At 60.6% G+C, this 27,329-nt stretch overlaps 1 protein-coding gene across 1 annotated transcript in view; it reads right to left on the reverse strand.

The window, feature by feature from the left end:
* FAM20C (FAM20C golgi associated secretory pathway kinase) overlaps positions 1 to 23,303 on the reverse strand; it is a 30,365-nt gene extending 7,062 nt beyond the window's left edge. The window contains exons 1-3 of the mRNA XM_081092695.1: positions 22,721 to 23,303; positions 20,978 to 21,156; positions 11,434 to 11,512 (exon numbers count right to left, since the gene is read on the reverse strand). Of these exons, the coding sequence (XP_080948821.1) occupies positions 11,434 to 11,512; positions 20,978 to 21,156; positions 22,721 to 23,301 (839 nt within the window). The 5' untranslated portion in view covers positions 23,302 to 23,303. The remainder of the gene's footprint in view (positions 1 to 11,433; positions 11,513 to 20,977; positions 21,157 to 22,720) is intronic.
* Between the last annotated feature and the right edge of the window lie 4,026 nt (positions 23,304 to 27,329).

The following is a 27,329-nucleotide window of genomic DNA, read 5'->3' on the forward strand; positions in this document are numbered from 1 at the left end:
CTAACCCTTTCAGCAGCCTTGCCCATTTCTACACGTTGCCTGTGCTGTGCCCTGCCTCCCCTCAGCCCTGCCTCGGCCCCCAGGTGCCTTCCTGACAGCCAGTGAGAAGGCTTCTCCCCTGAGGAGCTTGGCACCATGGCACTATGCCACTACTTGGAGGGCCAGGGCAGGAGTGCCCAGCCAAGCACCTGCTGTAGAACAGGTGAGTAATAAACAGAAGGACAGAGGAGGGACTGATGGAAGAAGCACCGGGAAGAGGCATAAACCTATTTGCAATGTCCAGCTCTTTTCCCTGTTATTTCTTCAATTTCTGCCATTACCACCACCATCATCACCACCATCATTATCACCACCACCACCATCATCATCACCATCACCACCATCATCATCACCACCATCACTATCACCATCACCACCACCACCATCATCATCACCATCACCACCATCATCATCACCACCATCACTATCACCATCACCACCATCACTATCACCATCACCACCATCACCATCATCACCACCACCATCACCATCACTGCCACCATCACCACCACCACCACCATCACCACCACCACCACCACCACCACCACCATCACCATCATCACTATCACCATCACCATCATCACCACCATCACCACCATCACCATCACCATCATCACCATCACCATCACCATCATCACCATCACCACCATCACCATCACCATCACCATCATCACTATCACCATCACCACCACCATCACCACCATCACCATCACCATCATCATCACCATCATCATCATCACCATCACCACCACCATCACCATCACCATCACCATCATCACCATCACTATCACCATCACCATCATCACCATCACCATCACCACCATCACCATCATCATCACCATCATCATCATCACCATCACCACCACCATCACCACCATCACCATCACCATCACCATCACCACCATCACCATCACCATCACCATCATCACCATCACTATCACCATCACCATCACCACCATCACCATCATCATCACCATCATCATCACCATCACCACCACCATCACCACCATCACCATCACCATCATCACCATCACTATCACCATCACCATCATCACCATCACCATCACCATCACCACCATCACCATCATCATCACCATCATCACCATCACCATCATCATCACCATCACCATCATCATCATCACCATCACCACCACCATCACCACCATCACCATCACCATCACCATCACCACCATCACTATCATCACCACCACCACCACCATCACCATCACTATCACCACCACCATTACCGCCATGGCCATTGTCCCTAACACACATTGGCCTCTTATTGCCTGATGTGCAGGGGCAATATCTGTGATGCTAAAAAGTGAGAATTTCTATCTGGCAATGCTGTGACCTTTGTCCTGCCTCCCTCGCCTCTGAGTGGGTCACACACCTGGAGGGCAGGTGGCTCTGAGCCCTGTTGCTCTGGGAACAGTGCAGCCACTTCTCACAGCCTGTGACCAGGTTCCTGGAAAGTTCCTGGTCTCCTCCCTCCTCCTGCCTCGGGGCTTTCCTCCATCCTGAGCAGTTCACAGAAGGCAGCTCTGTCCCAGCCCCGAGGCCACACAGGCCAGGCTGTTCTGGCTTCCCGATGCCCTTTCCCTCAGGCCCGGAAGGCAAAGAAGTGGCTATGAATGCTCTTTGTCTGCCTTCACTCCAGAGGCTCTGAGAGGCTCTGGGTTCCCCTGCTTGCTGAGCACACCCCCACCTGTGCAAGTGGCTTGTGCGTGGTTGGAAGGCTCCTCCAGACTGGGAGCTCCTTGGGGCAGGGACCCAATTTCACCTGTGAGGCCCCCAGGGCTGAGCTGGGCACTGAGGAGCACGCCCAGGGGGGAGGCACACAGGTTGGACCCTGGCTTCAGCCTCCCCTTCTCCGCTTTGGCAGACACTTGGGTGGGAGCAGAGGCCCAGGGTGGGCAGACCTGCTTCCAGCAAGGAGAGCTGAGGGAGCGCCCCACCTCTTCGCCCCGTTCCCAGCTGTAAAACCGGGCACTCTCACCTCCGTCCTCACAAGATGCTCAGGCAGGGCTCTTGGGTGGGGCTGGTTGGTACGGCCCTTCCTGTCCTCAGAGCCGGTCGCCATTCCCCCCAACACACACACACACACACACACACACACACACTCGGGGAGGAGTGAGGAGGAAAGGCCAGGACTGATGTGTAAGGCCAGTGAGTGGGAGGCTGATGAGGGTCGTGCACACTTGCAAGCGTGTCCTGCAAGGACGGGAGGAAGGAAGGAGCAGCCCCCCGCCAGCGCATCACCCACCAGAGTCAGCCTCCACGCGCCGTCTGCTCACCTCCCGCCAGCTGTCCCTACGGTCTGTCCACGCCCGGCAGCTCAGGGCCTCCGCAGCGTGTATTTGCTGCAGGGTCACGCTGGCTCTGCTCAGGGCCAGGCTGTAAAAAGGGGCGTGTGGGGAGTCTGCAACCCCCACCCCCCATCCCCACCTCCCGGGCCGCCTGCAGAACAGGCGGTGCTGTCGCTGCCTCCGCCGTTTGGGGAAAACACTTTGGAAAAGTACTGAACCCACTGCCCCAGGCAGGAGACTGGGCTTGGCTGATCCTGGTCACCTGGCACCCTCTCCTTCCTCCAGGTGTCCTGGCTACAGGTGTGCCAGGTGCGGGAGGGCAGGTGCAGGGCGTGGCCCGCCGGTCTGGGCTTCTCCCTGGGGTGGTGGGGATGGACACGTGGGAGATGCTGTTGGGCACCGGGGTCGGCGGAGCTCCGAGCTGGCACCTGCCCCATGAAGCGGGGAGACGGGAGGCTGGACAAGCATTTCCTGGAGCAGCACCCAGGAGCACGGAGCCCCAAGTCAGGGTCCTCCCTCAACGCCAGGGAGGAGCTGTCCTTTGCGCTGGTTCCCTGTGGCTGCGGACAAACGCCCACGTGCCTGAGGCAGCCTGGGAAGGGTGTGCGCCTTGGTCTGCTTCCTCCAGCTCTGGCCACGCCACCTCTCAGGAAATGCATTGCACGTCTACGAAACGACAGCGTTTTCTGAGGAAAAGTACCTCTGTTTCCACAGAAGCCAAAGAGGCAGAACCTGGTAAATGCTGGGCCATCCCTGGTGCACGATCAGGCCGGGGGTCCTCCGGCTCTGACCCTGGCCCCGGTCTTACTGACATGGAGGTCGGAGGTGGAGAAAGAGGAAGGCACGTTTGCAGAATCACAGGATGGAAATGGCAGGTCCCGGGTAGGAACAGGTGTCTCTGACCCAAGTCTGCGCTCCTTCCTCTGCACCCTCCAGTGTCAGACGCTGCAGCTGAGGGTCCTCAAGTCTCTGAGCAGAACACCTAACTCCACGGCCCAGAGCTGGGCATGCGCAGCTTGAAGTGTCGGCCGCGAGGTTGGGTGCCCAGGCTCAGGGGGCACAGGAAGGGCCCGGGGTCTGGCTGCAGGAACAGTCCCCATGTCCGAGAGAGGCCAGTTCTTTGAGGCCCTGCTCTGTGGGGGGACCCGTGAATGACGGGGCTCCATGGGAGGACGGTCACCGCAGAGCCCCATTCCAGCGAGACCCATCGCCGCGTCTAGGCCCCGCACCAGACTCCTCCACCTTCCATATGTCACCCCTACGCAGCCCCTCCCTTTAGAGCAGCGGTTCTCAACCTGTGGGTCGCGACCCTTTTGGGGGTCAAACGACCCTTTCACGGGGTCACCTAAGACCATCAGAAAACACATATATAATTACATATTGTTTTTGTGATGAATCACTATGCTTTAATTATGTTCAATTTGTAACAATGAAAATACATCCTGCATATCAGATATTTGCATTACAATTCATAACAGTAGCAACATGACAGTTATGAAGTAGCAACGAAAATAATTGTATGGTTGGGGTCCCCACAACATGAGGAACTGCATTAAAGGGTCGCGGCTTTAGGAAGGTTGAGAACCACTGCTTTAGAGGGACAGCCCCCTAGAGTCCCCACCGTTACTGTCAACACCTCAATGTCCTTTAATCTGTGCAGAACTGAGAACTCATGTTTGGATTAAAAACAGAGGAAACTGGCCCTGGCAGGTGCTCAGTGGTTAGAGCCTCGGCCTGGGGGCTGAAGGGTCTTGGATTCGATTCTGGTCAAGGGCATGCACCCTGGATGCAGGTGGATTCCCAGCCCTGGTCGGGCGCATGTGGGAGGCAACCAATCAGTGTGTCTCTCTCACATCCATGTTTCTCTCTGTCTCTCCCCCTCCCTTTCACTTTCTCTAAAAATCAACGGAAAAACATCCTCAGGTGAAGATTAACAAAAATGAAACAAAACAGAGGAAACTGGCAGTGTGCTCCCAAGGCCTGTGAGGAACAAAAGCCGACATTATCCGGCTCCTCCCAGGAGTGGATGCCCACTGAGCAGCTACGTGACTTCCCTCCTGAGTCCTCGCGACCGTGACGTGTCCCCACCCCACAGACAGGGAGACGGCCAGCCAGAGGGCTCAGCCCACGGGTGCCCTGTTTCCAACACCCTCTGCCGGCTCCCCCGGTTCTCAGGGGGGTGACTCAGGAGTGAAGTCAAAGGGGAAGTGAGTGCGCCTTCCCCAGAGGCCGCCGTCCTGCACCGAAGCCCCTCGGTGCATCGTTTTATTTAAACGCAATAAGAGTCGAGGATGCCACGCTGCTCTGAGTCTTCCCACTGAGGACGGGGCTTAGCGTCAGGACCGCTGCTGTTTCCCTCCAGGGGGAGAACCCCTAAGGTTGGGGTGGGGCTGCAGGCAGCCCGTTCTCCAGGCTGTTGGAGGAGCTCTTATCTGCAAAGTGGACCTGGGGCATCAAACCTGCCGGACCTGATCACATTGCCCCTGAAAGAAACGCTGCCTTTTCCGTACATGGAAAATGAAGGCCCTAGTTCCTTCCTGGCCTTTTAATCTTCCCTCCCATTCATGACAACTAGAGGGATGGCCCACATACCAGCAGGCACCCCAAGACAGCAATAAGCAGCGAGATACAAAGACATGCTCGGTTCTGCTGTCAGGAGAGTGGCTTTGGGGGAAATGACCTACTTGCCTTGATTTTAAACAAAGGGGATGATCTTTTCCAGAGCCCCCAGGGAAACATTAGCCATAGTGAGCGAGGGGGCGGTGGATCAGGGTGGGGACCCTGGAGGCCCGGGCCCTGCGAGGCGACCCTGCCCAAACTCAGCTCCCCCATCTGCTCAATGGGGACAGGGTGGGCCCAGAACTGCCTCTCAAGGGCCTCACTAAGCGTGCACCATCTTTCATCCCCTGCTGAGGTCTCTGCAGCTGTTATGAATCTATATGTGTAAAAGGCTAATATGCAAAGTGTCCCCTTGGGAGTTTGACCAGGAGACTGGGAGTTCAATCACTCACTATGATGTGCGCTGACCACCAGGGGAGAGCATGGAGCAAAGGAAGGCCCCCGACGGCCCTGATCACTGGCCAGGCCTAGGGACCCTACCCATGCACGGATTTCGTGCACCAGGCCTCTAGTCATTAATAATCCCTTTTCCCTTTGACCCTGTTACACACAGGATTCCTGCTGCCACGCGGGAGCAGGTGGGGATGGTTAACTCCTGTGGCGGCCTGGGTAGCGCCCTTTGGCTGCAGGTGCATGAACAGGGCCATGCACACGGCCGGCACTGGCATCACACAGCTTGGTAGCCCACCAAGCCACTCGCCAGGCGGCCGTGAGGACTCAGAGACCTGCTGCCCCATCCATGGAGCCTGCGCCCGCCACACCCGCCACGCCCACCACGCCCACCAAGCCCAGGAGGGCACCTTGCAGTCCTGCTCCTCGGCCCCTCCCGTGGATGCACCTCTGTCTGGGAGGGCGGTGCTGAGAGCTCAGCTGGCGGGGGGCAGAGCGAGCCACATGCTGAAGGGGGACCTGGATCCCGGGGGAAGGTCTGCAGTGGCCCCAGGAGCGAAGGGGAGAAGACCCTTCTCCAAAACCCAGCACAAAGGCTCCACTGTGCTGTCCTCCAGCAGCAGCCCTGCAGTCGGCCGGCCCCACTCTGCCCCATGGATGCTGCTCCCGCTCTTGCCTCCTCGAGCTCCCCCACGTCCAGCTGGTCCTCGCGATGGTGGACTCAGGGTGGATGGCCAGGCAGGGAGCAGGGGCGCGAGGGCCATCGGCCGGCGCCATCCTCCTGCTGAGTCCCGGGCAGCTCAGGAGTCTCTCTCAAACGCTGTTACGGGTCGTTGGTTTGCTTCTCAAAGTCCAGGTTCTTCTATAAAAATAGTCCATGAAATTGGAGACAAGCCGTGTCCCACAGCGGGAGCCTGGAGGCGAGTGAGCCTGTGGGCACGGCCTCTGCTCAGACCCCGCCTCCCATCTGCCCTGGGCCTGGGTGGGGCTCCACGTGGCCACTCTCTCCCTCCTCTCCAGGACCTGGGGCCGAGCCAGAGGCCTTCCCGGCCCCAGTGAGCCTCTATCTGAATCCCCTCCAGGCACTCAGCCTCTGAAAAGTGTGTGTTTATCTGTGTACGTGGCTGCCGACTCCCCATAGAATTGAAGCTCCTCTGGGTCCTGGTCACTGCTGAGTACTTGATGTCACGCCAGGTCTGAGTGGGTACTGATGACTGTGCCAGGCGGGACCCATGGGGGGGCGGAGAGGGACGAACCTGAGTGCCAGGATCTGTAAGGGGAGGCCCACCTCGGCCGGGCCCGCAGCTCTGACCCAAGCACTGCCCGCCCAGGTGGGGCATGGCTCGGGCAGCTTCCTATGGGCGCACGAGCTCTGCCTGAGGAACCTGGCGCTGGCCCCATAGAGGATGCTGAGCTCCCGAGTCAGGCGGAGGGCGGGGGGCTTGGAGGCCGGCCCGAGCTGAGCGTGGACACAAAAGGGTCCTTGTCCACCTCTGGCCAGGCCCAGGCCTCTGCGGGCTCCACACCCTGCGACTGCTATTGGGCAATGTGTTTGCCTCTGGGCTGAGTGAGGGCAGCAGAGCGGAGGAAACAAATTATTTATCAGAACAACTCAAAGACTTACCCACTCCTGACGGTGCCATCCCAGGCCCTTAGCACCGGCATTGCCCACGGCCTCCTGTGCTGATCCTGTGCCAGAAGCCTTCCCGCCCAGAGACAACTGCCACCCACTCGGCAACACCGTCTCCCGAGGTCGCTGAGCAGCCAGAGCTCCTTCCGTCCCCCCGGCCCCGGCAGCTTCACCCGAGGTCCTGCTCTCACTTGTGCCACCGCCTGTCCACCTGCCCCGGGCCCCAAGCGCCCGCACGGTGAACACAGGACCAGACCCGGCGTCCAGCGCTGCCCACTGCCCTGCTCTCCGGCCTGCGCCTCCTCTTCGCCGTGTGTGCTGGTGCCTGGCGGCCACACCGATCAGAGCAAGAGGGGCTCAAATTTCTGATTTAGAAGCACCTTCCCCACAAGGTTTCTACAGCCGCTTATGCGTCTGTGCCCAAGGGATGGGCCTCCAAACAGCTGCCACAGATGGTTTATCTCCAAGACACACACACAGACACACACGCACACGCACACGCACACGCACACACACTTCTAGTCTTTGCAAAAAGAAAGAGAGCAGATGGCGCGTGGGGAGGCTCTGGGCACAGGATGCCCGGCAGAATCTCAGCCTCAGCCCCTGTGCGTGGCCTGGCTGGCAGAGAACAGTAAGTCAAGGCGGCAGACATGCTGGGCTGGGGGCCCCGCCCTGTGCACCATAAACACAGCAAATAGGAGAGAAATCGAAATATTTAGGGCCTCTGTGCCACATGCAGGGCCCAGGGCTGGCGGGAAGGGCAGGAATGCCTGCTCGGGCTGGCGAATGAGCCTGGGCCCAAGGCCTGGTCTGCGGCCCACTCCTTGTTTGTGTAAACCCTTCTGATCCCAGTGCCTCCTCCTTGAAGGAGAGTGCAGGAGAGTGGGTAGTAAAACCTGCCCTGTGATAGGAAAGGTCAAATGACTTGATGCGAGGAAGAGCCACCAGCCCCTGCCACCTGCTACGCCTGGAGCAGCAGCCGCCAAGTCCTAACAACAACATGGAGATGAGGAAACAGCTTCGAGGGGGTGGTGTGTGTGCAGTGTCACAACCAGCAGAGTGGCCTCAGAGACAGAAAGAAAAGGAGGGAAGGAGGGGCAGGTGCTGGGGGAAGCCACATGCTCTCTGCAGCCGCCAGCCGCCAGCACGTGTCAGCACATGTCAGCACGTGTCAGCATGCAGGAAGGAATGGACCCAAGGCCACAGAAGGGCCACCAGGACCGCGCACTCGGCAGGGACGCCACACCCAACATCAGCCACACAGGCACCTGCACCGCTACCTACAGACACATGTTTACACACGGCGCCTGCACCACTATCTACAGACACATGTTTACACACGGCGCCTGCACCACTACCTACAGACACACGTTTATACACGGCGCCTGTACCGCTAACTACACATATTTTTCAGTATCAAATTGGTGTATTAAATGTTACACCACAATCACAAGCAACAACAAAATAGATAAACTAGGCATCCTGAAAATTAGAAAGGACACCACACAGGTTCCGGAATATAGAAAGAACTCTTACAGCCTCTTAACAAAAACAGCTAAAGAAACGGCAAGAGACCTGAACAGACGTTTCTGCAAAGAAGACAGAGACGGCAACATGGGCCTGGAAGCCGCTGTCCATTGTCGTCGTTGGAGACGCCAGTCAGTCCACAGACCCCCCGCCCGCCGGGATGGCGGGAATCCAGGGCACGGTAATCACCAGTCTCGCAGAGTGAGGCTGCCGGTGGGCTGTGGGCCGGTAACTGCTGTGGGAGGCCGTCGGCAGTTCCTGAGCAGGTCAGGTGGTTATTACATGCCCGGCTCTTGCATTCCTGGGCATTTACCCAAAAGAAATGAAAACATACGTCCACCCAAAACCTGGTAGGTGAATGTTCCCAGCAGCATTATTCTTAGGGCCAACAGGTGGGAACAGCCCAAATGCCACTGAGTGAAGAATGTGTGAACTGTGACCCACCCACACGATGGAATATTGTTCGGCCTGAAAAGGAGTCAGGCCCGGCCGGCACGCTCAGTGATTGAGCGTCAACCTGTGAACCAGAAGGTCACCATTTAATTCCCAGTCAGGGCACAGGCCCAGGTTGCAGGCTCGATCCCCAGTGTGGGGCGTGCAGGAGGCAGCCGATCCATGATTCTCTCTCATCATGGATATTTCTCTCTCTCCCTCTCCCTTCCTCTCTGAAATCAATAAAAATTATTTTTTTAAAAAAGGAGCTAGGCCCTGGCCCCTGCCACAACTCGATGAGCCTTGAGGATGTGCGGCTGAGGGAGAGAAGCCACTAGAGAGCAGCATTTCGTGATTCGATTCATTCGAAAGCCCCACAACATGTAGACACATGGAGACGGTTGGGGGCCAGCGGTCGTCCAGCAGAGGAGGGCAAGGAGAAGTGGGGGGCAGCAACCTGTGCACAGGGTCCCTCACAACGCTTTGCTACGTCTCCCTCGTCACGCGGATGAGCTGCCCTAGGAACTAACTCTTGTTCACACCACAGCCTGCAGCGAAGGGTTTCCTTACGCGTCATTTTGCTCAACATTTTACTCAACGTTGCAGAACCTATAGAGGCCGTGAGTGAGTGAGGACTTAGGGTTCACAGCCTCTCTCCGCAGTAACGGGCAGGTCCTAGAACTGGTCCTGGTGGCGGACACGCAATTCGGCGCACACACTCACAGCACAGAACTATGGACTTCACATGGGTGACGAAGGTGATATGTGAATTTTCTATATGTATAAAACCCTAATGTGCAAATAGACTGGACGGCGGAACACTGAACATCCGGTTGCTATAACGTGCACTGACCACCAGGGGGCACGCGTGGAATGTGGCAGGCATTGACCATGGTGGGATGGTGGAGCAGGTGAGTGGGGGTATCAGATCACAGAGGGGCGCCGGTCGCTATCATCGGGGTGAGCCTCTGGTGGTTACTGAAAATTCTTAGCTCCCACGCGACACGGTCCCGCCCAGCGCTACACCTGCTGCTGGCGCCAGAGCCGCCACTCACACCTGCGGCCAGCGCCTGGTGCCAGCCCCGATCGCTTGGTGCCGTCAGTGGGTGTGAGTGGCAGCTGCCAGTCCCGATCACCCCTGAGGGCTTCTCCACCTCCCCCTGCTCCTGAGGGGCAATCGGCGCAACAGCTGCCACTTGCACCTGCTGCCAGCACCGGCCCCATCGTACCTGCTGCTGGCGCCAGCCCCAGTCGCTCTGTATGGTCAGTGGGTGCGAGCAGGGCAGATGCTGTCAGCCCATGGGAGCAGCGGCGGTGGGAGCAAGGCTGCCAGCAGACAGGGGAATGGGCGCCGATAGGCTGAGACCCGCCACTGTGCCCACTGCAGCCTTGCAGCCCACAATTCCTTTCAAGGTGCACGAATTTGTGCACTGGGCCCCTAGTATCTTGATAAAGCTGAAAAGTCTTGCTTGAATATCCAGAAACTCCTGGGCTAATGTGTTAATTATATGCTTTTAGATGCGTATTAAAAATATATGATCCACCCCGGCCAGCATGGCTCAGGGGTTGGAGCACCAGAGGGTCTTGGGTTTGATTCCTGGTCAAGGGCATGTACCTGGGTTGCAGGTCCAGTCCCCACCTCCCAGTTGGGGTGCATGTAGGAGGCACCCAATGTGACGCCCTCACAGCGATGTTTCTCTCTGTCCCTGCTCCCTTCTACTTAAAAAAAAAAAAAATCAATGGAAAATATCCTCACTCCTCGTGTATATACATCCCTTAAGCTTTTATGTCAGCCACAAGTCACACAAATGTCCCAGGACCCCAGGCCCCACCCTCCTCATCCAATCAGTTCAGAGTATTCTGCCAGCAGTTTACAGAGAGGATCAGGTCACAGAAGGACGTTTTTTATTAAAGAGACGATTGGTCATGGATTTAATCGTTTAATGGGTTCCCTTGTGGCGGCCACAGGGTCATGGCCATTCGGTGCCTCACGTTTACTTGGTGGCAGCTTTCATGTTTCCTGCAGCAGGACAAGCCACGCCCACAGGGTTACAGCTAAAGTGCTGCTGGTGCACAGCCAGGCGTCCACTATTCTGGCTGCTTTGGGGCGGGGCAGCACTGAACAGCTGGGACACAGACCACATGGCCTGCAGACCCTGAAACACCCACCCTGACCCTACAGGAGACTGCTGACCCTGAGCCGTGTGCGGGCGGGGTCCTCTCTCCAAGGGGCAGACAGAGCAGCAGTGGGTTTCCCGCTGGGTCACAGGGGTGAGGGTGGGGCAGCAGGCAGCGGAGAGAAAGCGGGGAGCAGTCGCCGAGTTCACCCCAAAACATTACTGGAGGACACACTGCACCTTCCACCAAACCTGGTGCCTGTGGGCAGCGCCAGCCCAGCCCAGCACCCCTCCGCACCCTCTCTACACCCGCTTCGCACCTCCTGCCCCCTCCCGCCCACGCCCCATTGCCGCCGGCGCCAGCACTTACTTCATGGGCTTGAACAGGGCCTGCCCGTAGTTCTGGAACGTCATGATGAGCTTGAGCTGAGTGCCCCCCGACTTCATGGCTGCAGGGAGGCAAAGACACAGGGTCACCCACTGCCTGGCCCTCTGCTCCCCACGCAGACCTCACGGCCTGGGCCCTGGGCATGGCCAAGGGCCCCCACTCTGCCTGGGTAGTAGGGTTCCTCACAAGGATGCCGACACGCCCGCCTCCCCATTCAGAGGTTGGGGCAGAATCTCTCCCCAGGCCAACCCAAGACAAAGGGCCCGGCTTCTGGAATGGCTGGGTGTACACACCTGCCAGCAGTGCCTCCCGCCCCAGACACACCGCTCACACCTGGACACACCCACTCACACACAGACACAGCTACACACACAGTTACACTCAGAGCTACACACACAGAGTTACACACACACACACACACACACACACACACAGCTATACATACATACACAGCTACACACACAGCTACACACACACAGGAGGTGAGCTGGCCGACCAGCCCTGTCACCGCACAGGGAGGCCCAGGCCACCCAAGACAGGGTGGTCACAGGGCGAAGTGAGGCAAAGTGTCCCCACCAGGGTCCACGCTCCACTGGGTGGGACCCCGTAAACCACAGGCACCCAGAGGCTTCGGGCTGTGGTGGAGAGGTCCACGCCCAGGGGAGCCTGCAGAGGCCGCTCTGGGTGGCGCTGAAGCTGCCCCCACAGAACAGGGGGTGGTCGGGAAGGCCTAGGGCAGGGGAGGAGGAGAGAGCGGGCACATGGCAGCACCTGGTGGGTCTGGTGGCCACTGGTCCCAGGGCAGGAGGGGATGGGAGCAGGTGGGTGCTGTCCCCTCAGTGTGGGGAGCTGACTAGGGAGGGTGGAGGCCAGTGGAGGGGGGGTGGCTGGAGGAGATGAGGAAAGAGATGGAGAAAATGGGAAAATTCAAGAAATATCTGGGATGGAGGAGCCATTTGGAGGGGCTGTTGCGGTACTGAGGGGAGAGAAGAGACGAGGGTGACCCCGAGGTTTCGGCTGGAGCAGCTGGATGGAGGAGGAACAGCCTGGAGGTGAAGGTCGGGCCAGGTGAGCCTGGATGCCCCAGGACAGACCCAGGAGCCGGCCTGAGGCGGCCAGCGTGTGGCGCACACGTGTGGAGGACCGAGGACCTGAGGCCACTGCAGGTCAGGAAGGGCCTGCAGGGCCTGGGCGGTGCTGAGGTCAGGGAGGGTGGACACAACCTGTGAACACACCAGGGCTGAGGTGAGAGGGCGTCGCCGTGCAGGAGGCTGCACTGCTGGAGGGCTTTGCTGTGGGGCCCTGACCAGAGTGCCTGGGGCTCCAGGGGCACACGTCAGGCGAGGACAGCAGTGTCACCAGGGAAGGCCCTGCCCTAAGCGTGCACGCCATGGGCGCTGCGCGGAGCACCCTCGTGGAACCTGCTGGTGTTAACGTGTGTTAATGTAGCACGGGCGTCCCTAATTGGCACGAGGCCTCTTGGTGCGAGCGCGCATAGAAGCTGCCCCTGACCAGCCAGCTGCTTTGTTCGTAAGGAAGCACACCCCACCTGCTCCTGTCTCCGCGAGTTCTTCCCTATCCTGCACCCAGAGGGCTCCATCCGGGCTGAGGAGCTGGCCCCCACCAGCAGCCCTGAGCCTGGAGGCTCCGCTCAGCCCAATACGGCTGGGCACCTAGGAGCTCACGCTTCCCAACCTCAGGGTCCCCTTTTGGTAAGTGGGGCTCAGGGTGCCACCCAGCCTCCTCCAAGGGGGCCTGGGGGTCCAGACAACCAGGGAGCGTATTTGCCCTGTTGGCTGCAGGGGCCACTCACCTGGGACACGGGGATGAGACCCGTCCACCTCCTCAGACAACAGCCCCATGAAGGGGTGACGCCATGACGCCTCGGGAGAGCACCCGACGGGGCACCCCCAGGACGGCAGGTTGCCATGGGGAGCGAGTTACCTCCCTGAGGTTGTCGGTGGCCCATGGCCCCTAAGCACCAAGCCCAGACCCTGCCTCCAGGTTCCGCCCCCACCGGCCAACTCCTCCCAATGCGGCGTCTGCTTCAGCCACGGCCAGGCTGTGTCCGAGGGCCTGGGCCTGGCATTCAGGACCGAGAGCTCTCAGGCTCCACGATTCCTGTGCACGCTCCTCGGGGACACAAAGCCACTTCCCTGCAAAACACTGGAGACTCCCGAGGGACAGAGTGCCACGCGGCCTCGGACATGCCGAGCGTGAAGGACGCGGAAGCCGCCCGTGACTTATTATTAGCTTGGCCCTGCTGGGCGGACGGTGGTTCTCTCCCGAAAGCTGCAGGTGAGTTCAATTTTCTCTCCTCTCATCACGAACAATCTCGGCTCTTTAACAAGATGAGAACAGCAGTGGCTCCTGAAACACTTAGGGGCCCAATGCTGCCCCACAGGACGTCCCCATTTCCACGGAACAGCTGGGGCCACTGGGTTTAACTCTCCCCCCCTCCCCCAGCCAGTCAGAGGCAGCCCACCGCTCTTCCCAGGGCTGGGGACCCTGGCCTCTCTTAATAACAAAATGTTATGCAAACCTGGCCAGCTTAATCCCTCTTGCTCTGGAAGGAAATCCACACGCATTGCTGCTCCCCACAGAGCAAACAAGTAATCTATATACATAAAAGGCTAAGTGTCTGTCCGACCTGTAGCTATGATGCACACTGACCACCAGGGGGCAGACATTCAACACAGGAGCTGCCATGATGCCCACTGGCCATTTAAAAACAAACGGCAGCACAGACCTGGTGCCAACAAACCAACACTCAGCTTCCCCCAAGTGGGACACAGGCCCCACCACCACCCCGGGGCGACACCTCACCAAATCGCAGCCAACACTGCCAAGACCCCCATGGTACAAAATGCAGCCCCCAGCCCAGCCCAGCCTGGAAGGGGTCACTGTGGGTGCTGGATAATGACGTCACGTAGTAATGCCTGGCTTCCTCTCCTTAGCAACTAACCTCCTTGCAGTTTCTTCAGCCCAGGAACACAACTTGCTTTATAGCCAGGTGCAAACATTTTACACTGTAACCAAATGTCTGTGAAGCGTTTTCCCTGCCTCATCTCATTTGATCCTCACAGAAGTCCTGGAGTAGGCAGATAGGAGACTCAGTGGAATCCTATTTTCCTTTCATTAGCCAGGAAACAGAGATGTAGAAAGATTAGAAACTTGACCCGACTGAACAGAAGAAAGAAATGGTGGACCTTGAAAATGACGTCAGGTTTTCTCACTGCACAGAATATAGTCAGACACGGCTGCAGTTAAATATTTTACCCTTGGTTCTCCCTGCATGATCTACAATAATAATCTGCTTCGTGTTGATATTTCCTGCTGTGTTGCTGACAATTACCTGAAAGAGAAGTTGGGGTGCTTCACTGGACTGTTAAAAGTTTAGCTGCATCAGAAAGCAGGTCTAATGAAGCAAGTTTATTTGATACTAAGGGCCCAGTGCATGAATTCGTGCACAGGTAGGGTCTGGCCAGCCGGCCCTGATGGGGCCCATTGGGCCAGGCCGGAGGGGGGAGGGGCTGAGGGTGGTTGGCCAGCTGACCCCACCCCCGATCGGGGTGTTGGGGGCTGATCGGGGGCCAGGCCGGCGGTGGGGGGGGGGGTGATTGGGGCCCAGATCAGGCTGGTTGGCTGCTGCAGTGTGCGTCATAGCCACTGGTTGTTCCGCTGTTCCAGTTGCTGGGCCATATATACGTGTGTTTGTGTATACACACACACACACACACACACACACAAAAGGCTAAGTTGACTCGCGCATGTGCAATACATATAAAGCTGGCGCTAATCGCGTGCGTGTGTTTCGATCTGTCATTGTCGATTGTGAATTTAGTTGACACTTCTGTTATAGAGAAAGGGCGAATAATGATATTAAAATATTTCTTCTAATTAATTTCCTTTCAATGTGCACGAATCTGTGCACCGGGCCACTAGTTAGAAATTGAAAGGCGTTCAACTCCACTAAGGACTCCAGAAACACCGCCATCACCCGGTCCTGGGCACCACCTTTCTCTCCTCTGGGGGCTGTGCCTTCCCACGGCATCCACCTCTCACGTGGCCATGCTAGGGCCACGAGGAAAGACATTTCAAATTCTGCTCTGAAATCTGGTGTTGTCTCCCTACAAAACCCACACCTCACTGCTCGGTGTCCTGGCAAAGGCCTGCTGGGGAGAGGCGGGTGCCCAGGAGTCTGTGCCCAGATGGGCAGCCCGCTCTCCCTGGCAGGGTGGGCCCTGGGAGGTGGCTGGCCCGAGGGCCACAGCAGCAGAGCTGGGCACAGACCGGCCATGAGGAGGAGGGGGTGGGTTTGGGGTTTCTGCTCATAGACAGACCGAGGTTGGCGAGTTCAGGTGACCTTGTCACAGGAGAGCAAAGGCCAATGTGAGGGGGCGCCAGGTGTGCAGGCAAAGGCCTTGGGCGGAGCTGCCAGGGGCCTCACCTGGTCGGGCTCCAGGGGCCCCGGTGGACAGCAACCTCAGCCCTGGGGAGGGACCCAAGAAGGGTCCCACGGGCGGCAAGCCAGGCACATCCCGTGGCCAGGCCTCAGAAGTCGCTCTCACTGGCCACGTCCCTCATCATCTGCCACCTGCTCTCCATCTCCCCAGCCTCCACCCAGTCGCCAGCACGCAGGGCACCCGGGCATCCAGGCCAGCTCTTCCACACCCACCCACAGCCACTCCCTCGCGGTGCCCCTGTGCGCGCCCTGCTCTCCAGTCCTCCGGCCGCGACCCTTCGTCCAGCTCAGTCATTCCTAACCTTCAAGCCACATCCCCAACCGAGTGTAACATGTCGGTAATTAACATTGCTTGATGGTCATCAACAACATGCATCGTTAATGGCACGTTAATATGCGTTCATAGGTCTCCATGATGCTTTGCAATTCATGGTTCATCGGCACCGAGACGCCCGTGACCACTAACCCACCTGGACCCGCCAGTGCTGCCGACTTCAGGCCACCACCCCGTGCCTTCGGGAGGCGGAGCCAAAATCGCTGCTGGCCCGGCGCCCACTTTTCTGGAAGATGGCTCCCTGTGGTTCTGAGAACTTTTTACGTAAAGGGAGCTGAGAGCACTGCCGGGTGGAAACCAGCTCCTCCTTGGGGTCCAGGAACAACTGGATCACACCCGCTGGGTTCGGGGCCACAGCTGCCGTCTGCACTAACTGGAGCGAGCAGGTGCGGGGCGGGGACGCCGCGTCAGCGCCAGGGCTTTTGTTCTTTTTTTGTTGTTGTTTTAAATATATATTGCATTGATTTCAGAGAGGAAAGGAGAGGGAGAGACAGAAACATCGATGAGAGAATCATGGATCAGCTGCCTCCTGCATGCCCCCCATGGGGATCGAGCCCACAACCTGGGCATGAGCCCTGACCAGGAATCGAGCTGTGACCTCCTGGTTCACAGATCAATGCTCAACCCCTAAGCCACGCTGGCCGGGCTGGACATTTGTTCTTGACCTTGGACCAGAGGCTGGAGGAGCGCTGAGGGGGCTCCGCCAGTTGCTGCTTTCTCCATGTTCGGCTTGTGGATGACCTATGGCCCCTCAGCGCTGGGCCTGGGGGGTCTGGCTCATTGGGCATTTTCCGTTCTCTGCTTCTAGGCCCCAGACACTGGGACTCACGACCGCCTTGCACTGGGGAGGAGGCGCCCTGTGCCTTCCTGGTGCTGGAAGGAGGCAGGGCAACCATGCCCCCGGCACCCAGGGCAGCAGCTGAGGGCCCCAGACACAGCCTTTGCTCATCCAGCCAGTCAGCCCTGGACTCCGCTGCCTCCACGAGGGACCAGGGCAGGGGAGGGGGGGGGGTGCCTGTTCTCCTTGGTTCAGGGACCAGCGAGGGTTTGTCCTGACCCGTTGGCATTTCCGGCAAGAGGCTGCTCGAGTCCTCTCCGGCCACGTGGCTTCTCCTTTGTAAGTCATCCCAAGAGCAGAGCCATTAACTGTGCCCTTGATTCTTCGCATCCATGACCGTGCAGGGCGGCGATTTCATTCGTGTTGACAGGAGGTGCCGCACGCCCAAGTCCAAGCTGAACAGAGGAGATGACGTCTTGAGCCTTCGAAGGCGGCCACCCTGCCGGGAGCCGGGAGCCGGGAGCCGGGAGCCGGGAGCCTGGCCACGAACACAGCCCTACTGGCCACACACGCTCATGAAGCGGTCAGTGGCTCTCAGCTGGTGACTTTGGGGACCATCCACTGAGAAAGCATCTCGAACGTCACAGGAATCACGCTCCCGCAAACAACACGCGGGTCCAGGTGTAATAATGTGAACAACGGATGATTACAGTGACTGCCCGGGGTCGATGGCTGAGGCAGACTCCCGAGTGGAGCACAGGGATGTCCTAGCCTCAGGCCAGCCTCCGCCCCCCCCCCCCCGCCCCCGGCCTGAGGCCTCCTACCTGAAGGGTGGCAGCCAGAAGGCTGGGTTTCTGGCTCTTTAAACCAAGGTCTTTTTATGCCCTCACTGCGGTGCCTGGGACTTCTGTCTTCCTTTCCTTCCATTTCATGCTCAGGAGGACGGGGATGCTAAACCTTGAATCCTGGCGGGCTCTGGGCTCCCGTAAAGGGGGTGTCACCCAGGGTCCCCAGAGAGCCTTGAAGCCGCAGCCCCCTCGGCCACAGCAATGCCAGGTAGGCCCCCAGCAGCAGGCAGCTCCCACCTGGACACCCTCGCATCCAGGGACCCCAGTCTCCACACCTCCCCATCAGGACCTGCTAGGGGAGGGCCCAGCCAGGGCTTGTCTCAAGCAGCTGGGTTTTCAACCAAATGTCCAGTGGACGTGGGGGCGACACCTCCCAGGAAGGGTGGGGTCATGGGAGACACCTGCCGCTGGCCCTGGCCGGCTCCTCTCCACTCCCTGCAGAGGCGGCCGGGCCTGGACCTGGTCTCCTGGGCCCCTGGATGCTGCTCAGTCTGCTCACAGGGGGAGGACTCCTGCTTCCTCGGGCACAGGGGGCTTTTCACAAGCAGGTCTCCAGGCCCAGGCAGCGGGAGGGAGCAAGTTCCTGGCCGAGGCCCTTCCCCATGGCGCCTGGGGTGAGGGCCTTGGGCCCCCACGGAGATCACGCCACAGAAACCCACCCTGCGGGCACTTGGCCCAGCTGTTCTCAGCTTTCCGTTACTCATGAGCCCGCGATGACCCTGTGAAGTATGTTCTGTGGGTTCACGTCCTTCACGGTCTCTGCAGGCAGACGTGTTCGTGTTCGGGGATTTCGGAAATTTCGGACGACCGCAGTGAGGCGGTGCCTGCGTCCCGCGCGCTGCGTGTGCGCTGCCTGGGTCTGGGCAGAGCCGAGGAAGCACCCCGACTCCACTGCGAGGGCGGCAACACGGATCACGCCGTCTCATCGGTCAGGCTTTGCCCACACGTTCAGGCTGAGCCAGGCCTTTGCTGTCGAAGGGGCTGTTTGGATTTCAGATCCGCAAGCTGGAGGTTAGGTCCAGGTTATCACCACCAGCGTCCCCGTGAGCACGAGAGGTTCGTCCGTGTGCCCAAAGCCACTCTGGCTGGCGACTGGCAGAACCAGGCCCATGTTCTGCCGGGGGCAGGGCACCCGTTCCCATCGGTGACACCTGTGGCCCAACTGGCACTGCAGAGTGACCCTGACTGACCAGCCCTCGCTCCGACGGACCCACTGCCCACAGACAGGGGAGGACCGGCTGGTCCGTGTAGTCGGCTCAGGCAGCCCAGGACCCCGACGGGCAGGCACTCTCCCCAGGGCACCCTCAGCCAGAACCCTGGGGTGGGGTGCCCCAAGGCCAGGTCCCTATGGGGATGGGAGGAGGAGGGTGCCCAGGGTCAGCAAAGCTGCCTGGGAGCCCTGGAGGTGCCCCCCCCCCACCCGCAGCCGCCCCGGGCTCTGGAGCCCTGCCCTCAGCACCAAGTGTGTCCAGTGAGGGCTGGGAGGCATCTGCTCTCTGAGGGGAGGTGGCCCAGGCTCTGCACCCTCACAGCCCTGTCCCTGACCCTGACCCTGACCCTGACCCTGACCCTGAATTTGCCCTAGACAAGGTGGGGGTGGGGGTGGGGCATGGAAGCCCAGATGCGAGCACCAGTTAGAGGCTTGTCACGCTCACCATATTATTAGAATAAGATGCAACCTTCCTGAGAGACACGAGCCCCCTGCACAAGTGGGGAAACTGTGGCGGAGGGATGTGCACACGGCAGCAGCAGGCAGTCTCTCTCAGGAGGAACCCCTAAAATGTTCCCATTTCCTGAAGCCCTGCCCTTCCTGCTGAGTCCAGACTCCAGGAAGACCCTCCTTCCAGGTGGGGTCGTCTCCCCGACATACCTGGCCTGGGTCTATGCAGCGCTTAAAGCATCTGCTCCTGGTCCGCGTGCGTCCTTCTGTCTCCCTGGGACTCTCAGGTCAGGAGGCAGCAGAATCACTTTGAGGATGGATTCATCCTCGACTGCCTGCCACCAGGACGGGCCCAAATGCAGGCGGTGCCCACAAAAGTCTGCTGAGTAGATGGAGGAGGTGGCAAGACACCGGACGTCTCCCCAGCAGCCACACTCCTCTCAGAAGGAAGGGCCACCCGGCGGTGACTCTCCCTGACAATCCCCACCACTCACTGCTGCCCAGCAAGGCCCGAGCCCCGGCCCTGGCGGGGTCAGCAGGGAGGCGGGGCGGCGCTGAGCACGGGAGTGGCTCTCAGGTTCCTCCAGGCAGCACGCTGGGTGAGGAGACCACCGCTTGCTCCAGGGTGAGCCTCTCATGCTGGGAGGAGCCGCCCGTCTGCCTCCCCCCAGCAAGCAGCTCAGGCCGGGCAGAGAGCCCAGAGCAGACTCTAGAGAACTTGGAGCTCACCTGCCTGTCTCAGAGGCCGCACCTAACTGCCCTGTCAGCACCAGGACAGCCCCGGGCGGCTGGCGCCCATCCAGCACCAGGACTGCTGCCCTGTGCACAGAGTGGAGACCTCACTCACAGCCCACTAGGCGGACACCTGCCAGGAATGGTGCTCCCGCCCAGGGATCTGCCCAGCCCCCTGCGTCTCCAGCCACTGCAGACACTGGGGCCTTCCCGAGGCCCGAGATCAAAGGCTCAGACCTCCACACGCAGCAGAAACCACTGCTGACACGCTTTCCCAGAACCAGTAACCGCTGCCCTTTCTGTCCGATTCAGCAGATCCCAAGGTGCTCAGGAAGGCTGCCTGCCAACCAGAGTGCGGGGCTGCACATGCACAATGGAGCCCGGGTCGACCATCCATACGGAAGGGCAGAGCCCTAGCTAAGCTTGGGTGCGGCCCAACCCAGGCAGCGCTGGATGCTCCCCTGAGCCCCCATGTGGAGGAAGGGGCACAACCCTGAGGTGTCCCTTCTTTGCTGGTGGCGAGAGCTGTGCCCTCCTCAGCTGGGGAAGAGCTGAGTGCACATCCCCTCAACTGCACGTGGCCTGGCACCACCTGTCCCCTCCTCCAGGCCTGTGGGCGTCATATGGGGATGCTCCAGCCGGGGCACCGGCCCCCAGGCCCCGTTGCATGCCAGTCACGTGCCCGTAGCACGTGCAGCGAGGCACCTACCCACACTGGTTATCTTCTGGGCGCCCAGGTCCTGCAGCAGGGCATCGACCGCAGGGCTGTCCCTGGAGTACAGCTCGTACCGGTTGATGCCGATGTGGAACTTGAGCCAGTTGGGGTAGCTGTCCACGGCCGCCTCCCCCGTGGGTGCGAAGTCCTCGCCCTCGGGGCCGTCGTGCGGCCTACGGAGATGAAGGGACCCTAGTCAGCAGTGAGCGGATGGGGAACCTGGGGGGCGGGGGGGGGGGGCGTTGGCCGCTGCCGCCAAGGTTTTAACTTTGGGTCTGAACCAACACAACTTCTGTGCCAACGGGCCATGCCAGGTCTGTGTTTTCCTGTGGCTGCTGCTCTAACGACTAATCACATCTCTAGAGGCCGTAATTCCTACTTATCCCCGAGCCCCAGACAGCTGTAACTAAAGCAGGAGCAACCAGGAGCTCAGCGCAAGGCCCCAGCATGTCTGTCCTGGGGTCACCAAGGCCGCCAGACAGCATGACGTCAGCTTGGGGTGCAAGGGCCATGGCTCCTGGGTGAGGGTGGGGGGGACCAAGCTCATTGTTGACCACAGACTATGTGCAAGTCTGACACGCCCAGCCTGTCAGAAACTTTCCCTGGGAACTCTGCTCTGGCTCCAGCAACCAGGGGTAAGGCTGATGCAACCGACTAAATTTAATTTTAACGAGGGCAGTCGTGGGTGGGGAGGGAGGAAGGAGGCAGGACCTGCCACCCACGAGGCTGTCCTCACACGCCTGGGGAGAGCGGACCCCACTTCCTGCTGGGCTGGGGGGGGGGGGGAAGGTGGACTTGTCCCAGGTCTAATTCACCTGCATGTGGCCTTCCTGGCCCCAAGTCCCCACCACAGTGGACACGAAGGGTGGGGCTAGCCCCCGACCACTGGCTCTGGGCTCTCTCCTCTGAAGACCCCAAGCATGCATGGAGGGGCTTTCAGACTCAGCACACGGCCTAGTTTCCAAGGAGAAGGCTCTTTCGGAGAGGTCTGGGCTCCTGGCCGCCCCCGAGCTTGGGTCACCTCCCCAGGTAGCTGTTTATTCCGGTCTCACTGTTGGTTAATATTTCACTACCCTGCTCCCAGCATCTGCTCAGCTTGCTCTTTGCAGCTGAGGAGGGCCTTGGGGGGAGGGTTTAGACCAGGACAGTTTAAAGAGATGCTTCTCCCCATGAAGCTGTCACCCCGGCCGCCCCACTCGGCTGGCACTGGCACAGCGGCTGGGAGAGCCCTTCCTGAGCCCTTTGGAGCCCGCACACCCCTCGGCTGACGAGTCCTCAGTGACAGGTTCGCACAGAGCAGGCTAGGCTCCCAGGCAGGGGCAGGGCGTGCTCTCCCTCACTCCCTGGGCTCATGCTCACTCCACCCGCAGCTCATTCATTCATTCATTCATTCGTGGCCTGACCTCACTTCCCAAGCCCGGGACCAGGGCCTGGCAGGACCCTCCCTGGCTCCCCTGCCCAGAGGCCTGGGTGGCTGACCCAGGGGCAGCTCCACACCTGCCCCTCTCAGAGACGCAGCCCTTCCTGAGGCAAAGGCAGCAGGGACAAGAGGCAGGAGTGGCCAGTGGTGGCCCACAAGCTCCCCTTCTGGCCGTGGGTCCCCGCACACAGTGCCCGGGCGCGGAAGGGCCTTTTCTGGGGGGAAGGCACACGGGCGGGTCTTTATTCTCAAAGGGAGCGTGGCTGCCTGAGGGGCTGGGCCTGCCGGCGTCCACCCCGGGCCCTGGACCCGCTCACCAGTTGGGGTTCTCCACCGCCGCCTTGGGGTTGAACCTGATGTCGCTGTTCACGTTGAAGAGGACGTCGTCCTCGGTCAGCGGGGGCACGGCGACCCGGTACAGCGGATGTTCGAACAGCCGGGCCAGGAGCGAGCCGTCCCCGCTGGGGCCGGGCGGCGGCACGGGCCGCCGGAGGCCGGGGTCTCGAAGCAGCGGCCGGTGCGCGTGGCCGCGGGGTCTGGGAGCCCCGGGATCCTGGCCCCGCACGGCGCCCTCGGCCGGCTCGGCGGGCGGCAGCTTCTCCAGCGAGTGGGACGTGAGGTTGGAGGACGGGTCGGAGCTGAAGTCCTGCAGGATGCGCAGCGTGTGCTTGTGGGGCCAGCCCGCGTCGCCGGCGGCGGAGGGCTCCCCGGGGTGGCCGCGCGCCTGGGCCCAGCCAGGCGCCGCCTCTGCCGCGGGCTGCGCGCAGGAGCAGCCGGCCTCCCCCGGGGGCCGCGCGCGCCGCTCCAGCCGGGGCAGCAGGTCCAGCGCGATGTGCAGCGCGCACGCCACCAGGAACACCATCAGGACGAGCACGCGGAACCGGCGCACCTGGATCATCTTCACGGCGCCTCGGAGCGCCCGCCCGCGCCCTCTAGGCTTGGCTCGGCCCGAACGGATCAAGGTGCATCTGGCTTCCGGCAGCTACCAGCTCCGGGGATGCTCGCAGGCCCGCGCCACGTGGGAAGCGCCCACCGCCCAAGCGCGCGCCGGCCGGGCCATCTCGGGTCGGTCCCTCTCGCCTCTCCGGAGCGGCCGCGCCCTCGGCGACCGGGCCCAAGGGTCCTCGTCCGCGGAGCTGGGGCCCAGTCGAGTGACCGGCTCTGGGCCGACCGAACTCATCTGGCGCGCGGGGGGCCCATGCGGCGCCCCATTCCTGCCGGGGCGCGCGGCCTGGGGATGGCGGTGGCGACTCGGCGCAATCCGATCCGGCTCCGGGGCCGCGCCGGGCGCCCGGCCGGGCGGTGGAGAAAGGGCGGCTCTTTGGGGCAGGGCTGGGCCCTCTCGCGCTGCAGCCCGGAGGCGGGGATCCGGAGGGGAGCGAGGGCGCAGGGCCGCGGGGACCGATGGGGAGGCGGAGTGGGCGGGGGGCACACCGAGCGGCGGGCGATCCCCGGCAGGTGCAGCGCCGACCCGAGCGCAGTGCCCACGGCGGAGCCTCGCGATGCCCGCACCCGGGCGGGCAGATATCCGAACGCCGCGGAGCCGCCCCCCGCGTCAGCGCCCGCAGATTGGCGGAGCCGCGGCCCCGCGAGTCACTGCCGCCCGGCCGATCGGCTCCCTCTCCTTTCTCCACCCCTCGGCCGCGCCCCGCGATGCCTCTGCAGCTCCGGGCCCGCAAGGAGAGGGCGCCTTCCCGCCGTGTTCGCGGAGAGGACGGCGCCGCTCGGGAGAGGACGGAAGGCGGAGCGCGGGCCTGGCTCCTGCCGCGGGAGCGGGTCCCCTCGCGGCGCGCTGTCCCCACGGGCCCTCCGGCCGGTTCGCTGCGCCCCGGACCAGTGCCCGCCCCCGAGCCCTGCCGCTAGCTCAGCTCCTCGCCTCCTCCCGTCGCCGAGGGCCAGACCCGGCCAAGTCCCTCCCCGGAGCCGCTGGGCGTCTGCGCCGCCAGACGGCGACCTTGCGCCCCCCGCCCCCGCCGCGGCGAGGGGAAGGGGAGGGGTGACGGGCCGTCGCCGGAAAGAACGGAGGAGCGCGGAGCGCGGATTTTGACCCAAATCCGGAGCAGACGCTGGACCGGCGGGGGAGCCTCCAGCCCCACCCTCCCTCCGGCCCCACTCTCCCTGGGCCCCACTCTCCCTGGGCACCACTCTCCCTCTGGGGACGCGCCTGCGACTTCTCTCTGGCAGCGCCAGAGCCAGAGCCCAAGCGGGTGTCACGGCACAGAGGGGTGCCCGGTGTGTGCTGCTCAGAGGAGCAGTGTGTGTGTGAGTGTGAGTGTGTGTGTCTGTCTCACCCTCATTTGCCTCCCAGAAGCACGGAATTGGACACACACACCCAGGGCGCGATACTGCCATCTGTGGCCTCCCCCGGGCCCACCCAGCCTCTGGACCCGCAGCCCCACAGGGAGTGTGACTGAATGTCACCCCAAAGTCACAGGGAGGAAGGTAGGAGCCTGGCCAGTGTGTAAAGCAGGTGGGTAATGCCTGGCACAGCCTCTCCCGCCAGAGGAGCGGGGATGGGGGCCAGGTACCCCCATTCCTCACTGTGCTCCTGGAACCCCACTACCTGCACGGACCTCAGCTTTCCCTCGAGGGTTCGGAGTGCATTGTCCCTGCCACTAGCCTTGACTCTCACACCTGCCAGTGCCTGAGGTCAGCAGGGCCCACTGGACGCTGAGCGAAGGGGGTCCCTGCTCACCTGGGGAATGAGAGGGCTGGACTGGGGTAGGTTGGGGTGGGGGAGGGATGGACTTGACCAGGAGGTGGATAGTTTCTTCGTTGGAGCTGAGTCCCCCTCCCGCTCACTGGTAGTTCCTTTTGTGTGCACAAGAGGTAACCGTCCACCCCATCTGGGGGAGGGGAGCAAAGACAAGCCTCCTGGCACAGAGGAGCTGAGGACTGTAGTCACTCAGCCTTGGGGTTCTGTGGCCTCCACACCCTCACCAGCCCCATCATGGTCAGTGTCCTCAGAGTAGGCGTGGGGTGTGCCCATCCTGTAAACCATGGACAGCAGGTATGGCTCTCACTGGGGTTCCCTGCCATTTATTTTACACCCCATATCCCTTGGGAGCTGTGATGGTATTTGGACTCTTCCATGACCCCTGCATGGCTCCCTCGAACGGCTTCATCTCGGCTGCCCCTGGGAACCCGATTCTGTGACTTTTTGCCCTCCCTACCCACCACTCTCCTTTCCTGGCACAGCCTTGCAGTTGGAGGCTCCGTCTCCTGTTCTTTTACTTTTTAGTTTTTTTAAAATATATTTTTATTGATTTCAGAGAGGAAGTGAGAGGGGGAGAGAGAGAGAAACACATCAATGACAAGAGAGAAACATTGATTGGCTGCCTCCTGCACGCCCCTTACTGGGGATCCAGCCCGCAACCTGGGCATGTTCCCTTGACCAGAATCGAACCCTGGATCCTTCAGTCTGCAGGCCTACACTCTATCCACTAAGCCAAACCAGCTAGGGCTGTCTCCTGTTCTTACGTTCACGCCCCAGGCCTTGCTCAAGCTCTGCCCTGGGACCGTGCAGACGGGTCAAAGAAGGGACCACCAGGCCCCATCCAGCCTGGATTCAGCTGTCACCCATTAAGGTGACACAGGTGAAAGAGACTCTGAGAACAGCACACCCACAGGAGGACAGAGAATGGAAAACCCTCGGCTGGAACCTTTATACTTTGCTCCGAGGAGTAATTCGATTTGATTCAATGGATCCATCCGTGGAAATTACAAAAAACAAACAGCCCTAGCCAGTTTGGCTCACTGGATAGAGCTTCGACCTGGGCACTGAAGGGTCCCCAGGTTCGATTCCAGTCAAGGGCATGTACCTTGGTTGCAGGCACATCCCCAGTAGGGGGTGTGTAGGAGGCAGCTGATCGATGCTTTTCTCTCATCGATATTTCTCTCTATCCCTCTCCCTTCCTCTCTGTAAAAAATCAATAAAATATATTTTTAAAAAACACACACAGATGCACACAAATGCACACAGACAATGCACAGACACACATAGATACACTGACATATGTACATGTGCAAACACAGACACTTGCACACGTATAGATGCGCGCGCGTGCGCGCGCGCGCACGCACACACACACACTCACACACACACACACACACCAGAAACTCCCTCAGGCCTCTGCCTCGTTGTCGGGCAGAGGCTGGGCTGGGCCCGGCTGGACTTGCTTGGAGGGACACTGGGGGGCTAACAGGCATGCTCACTGAAGACCAGGGAATAATTCTGGGGCTTTTCCTCCCAAAGCTAGCATCCCAATGCCAATGTGTAATCCATCAGGTGGCGACAGGAATTGCGTGGAAAACTGTGCAGCCGGGAGGGACTCGGACATCCTGGGGGTCGCGAGGCGCCTGAGAGAGTGACTCTGGAACAGAAGCTTGAACACGAGGGAACAGGAACGCCAGGGTCTGTGGGATGCTGTTCTGAGCACTGGCACCAAAAATGCTCAGACCCTGGGTGGGGCCCAGAAGAACATGAGGGCCTTGAGGTTGGTGTTGATGGGGAGGAAGGGGCTGGGACATTCCCAATGGGGGGGGGGGGTGCAGCACAACCCGTGCACTGGTGAGCCTCCTTCCTCTGCAACACCCCCACCTGCCTCTCCCCACGCACCCCATCCTGCTGGGCACAGAGGGGGACCTGCCCACCCACTCAGGGCCTGGTGCCCACACCTCTCGGATTCTGCAGTGTTTCCCTCAGGATTACTCATCTGACTCCTGGGCTGGTGACCACAGGCTATTCCGGGAGCAGAGTGGGCAGCTGGGCTGCCAGGCGGGCTTGTGCTCCGGGCAGCAGGGGGAGGAGGGTTGTGGTCTTCGCTGGGGCCTGTGGCTCAGCCTGGTCTGGTGGCCCAGAGAACGTGGTAGGATTTGTGGCCTTCCCCCTTGCCTGGGACGTGGCCCACAGCAGGGGGCCGATGG

Source organism: Myotis nattereri (genome assembly GCF_964212035.1).
Source record: "Myotis nattereri genome assembly, chromosome: 5".
Lineage (NCBI taxonomy): Eukaryota > Metazoa > Chordata > Mammalia > Chiroptera > Vespertilionidae > Myotis > Myotis nattereri.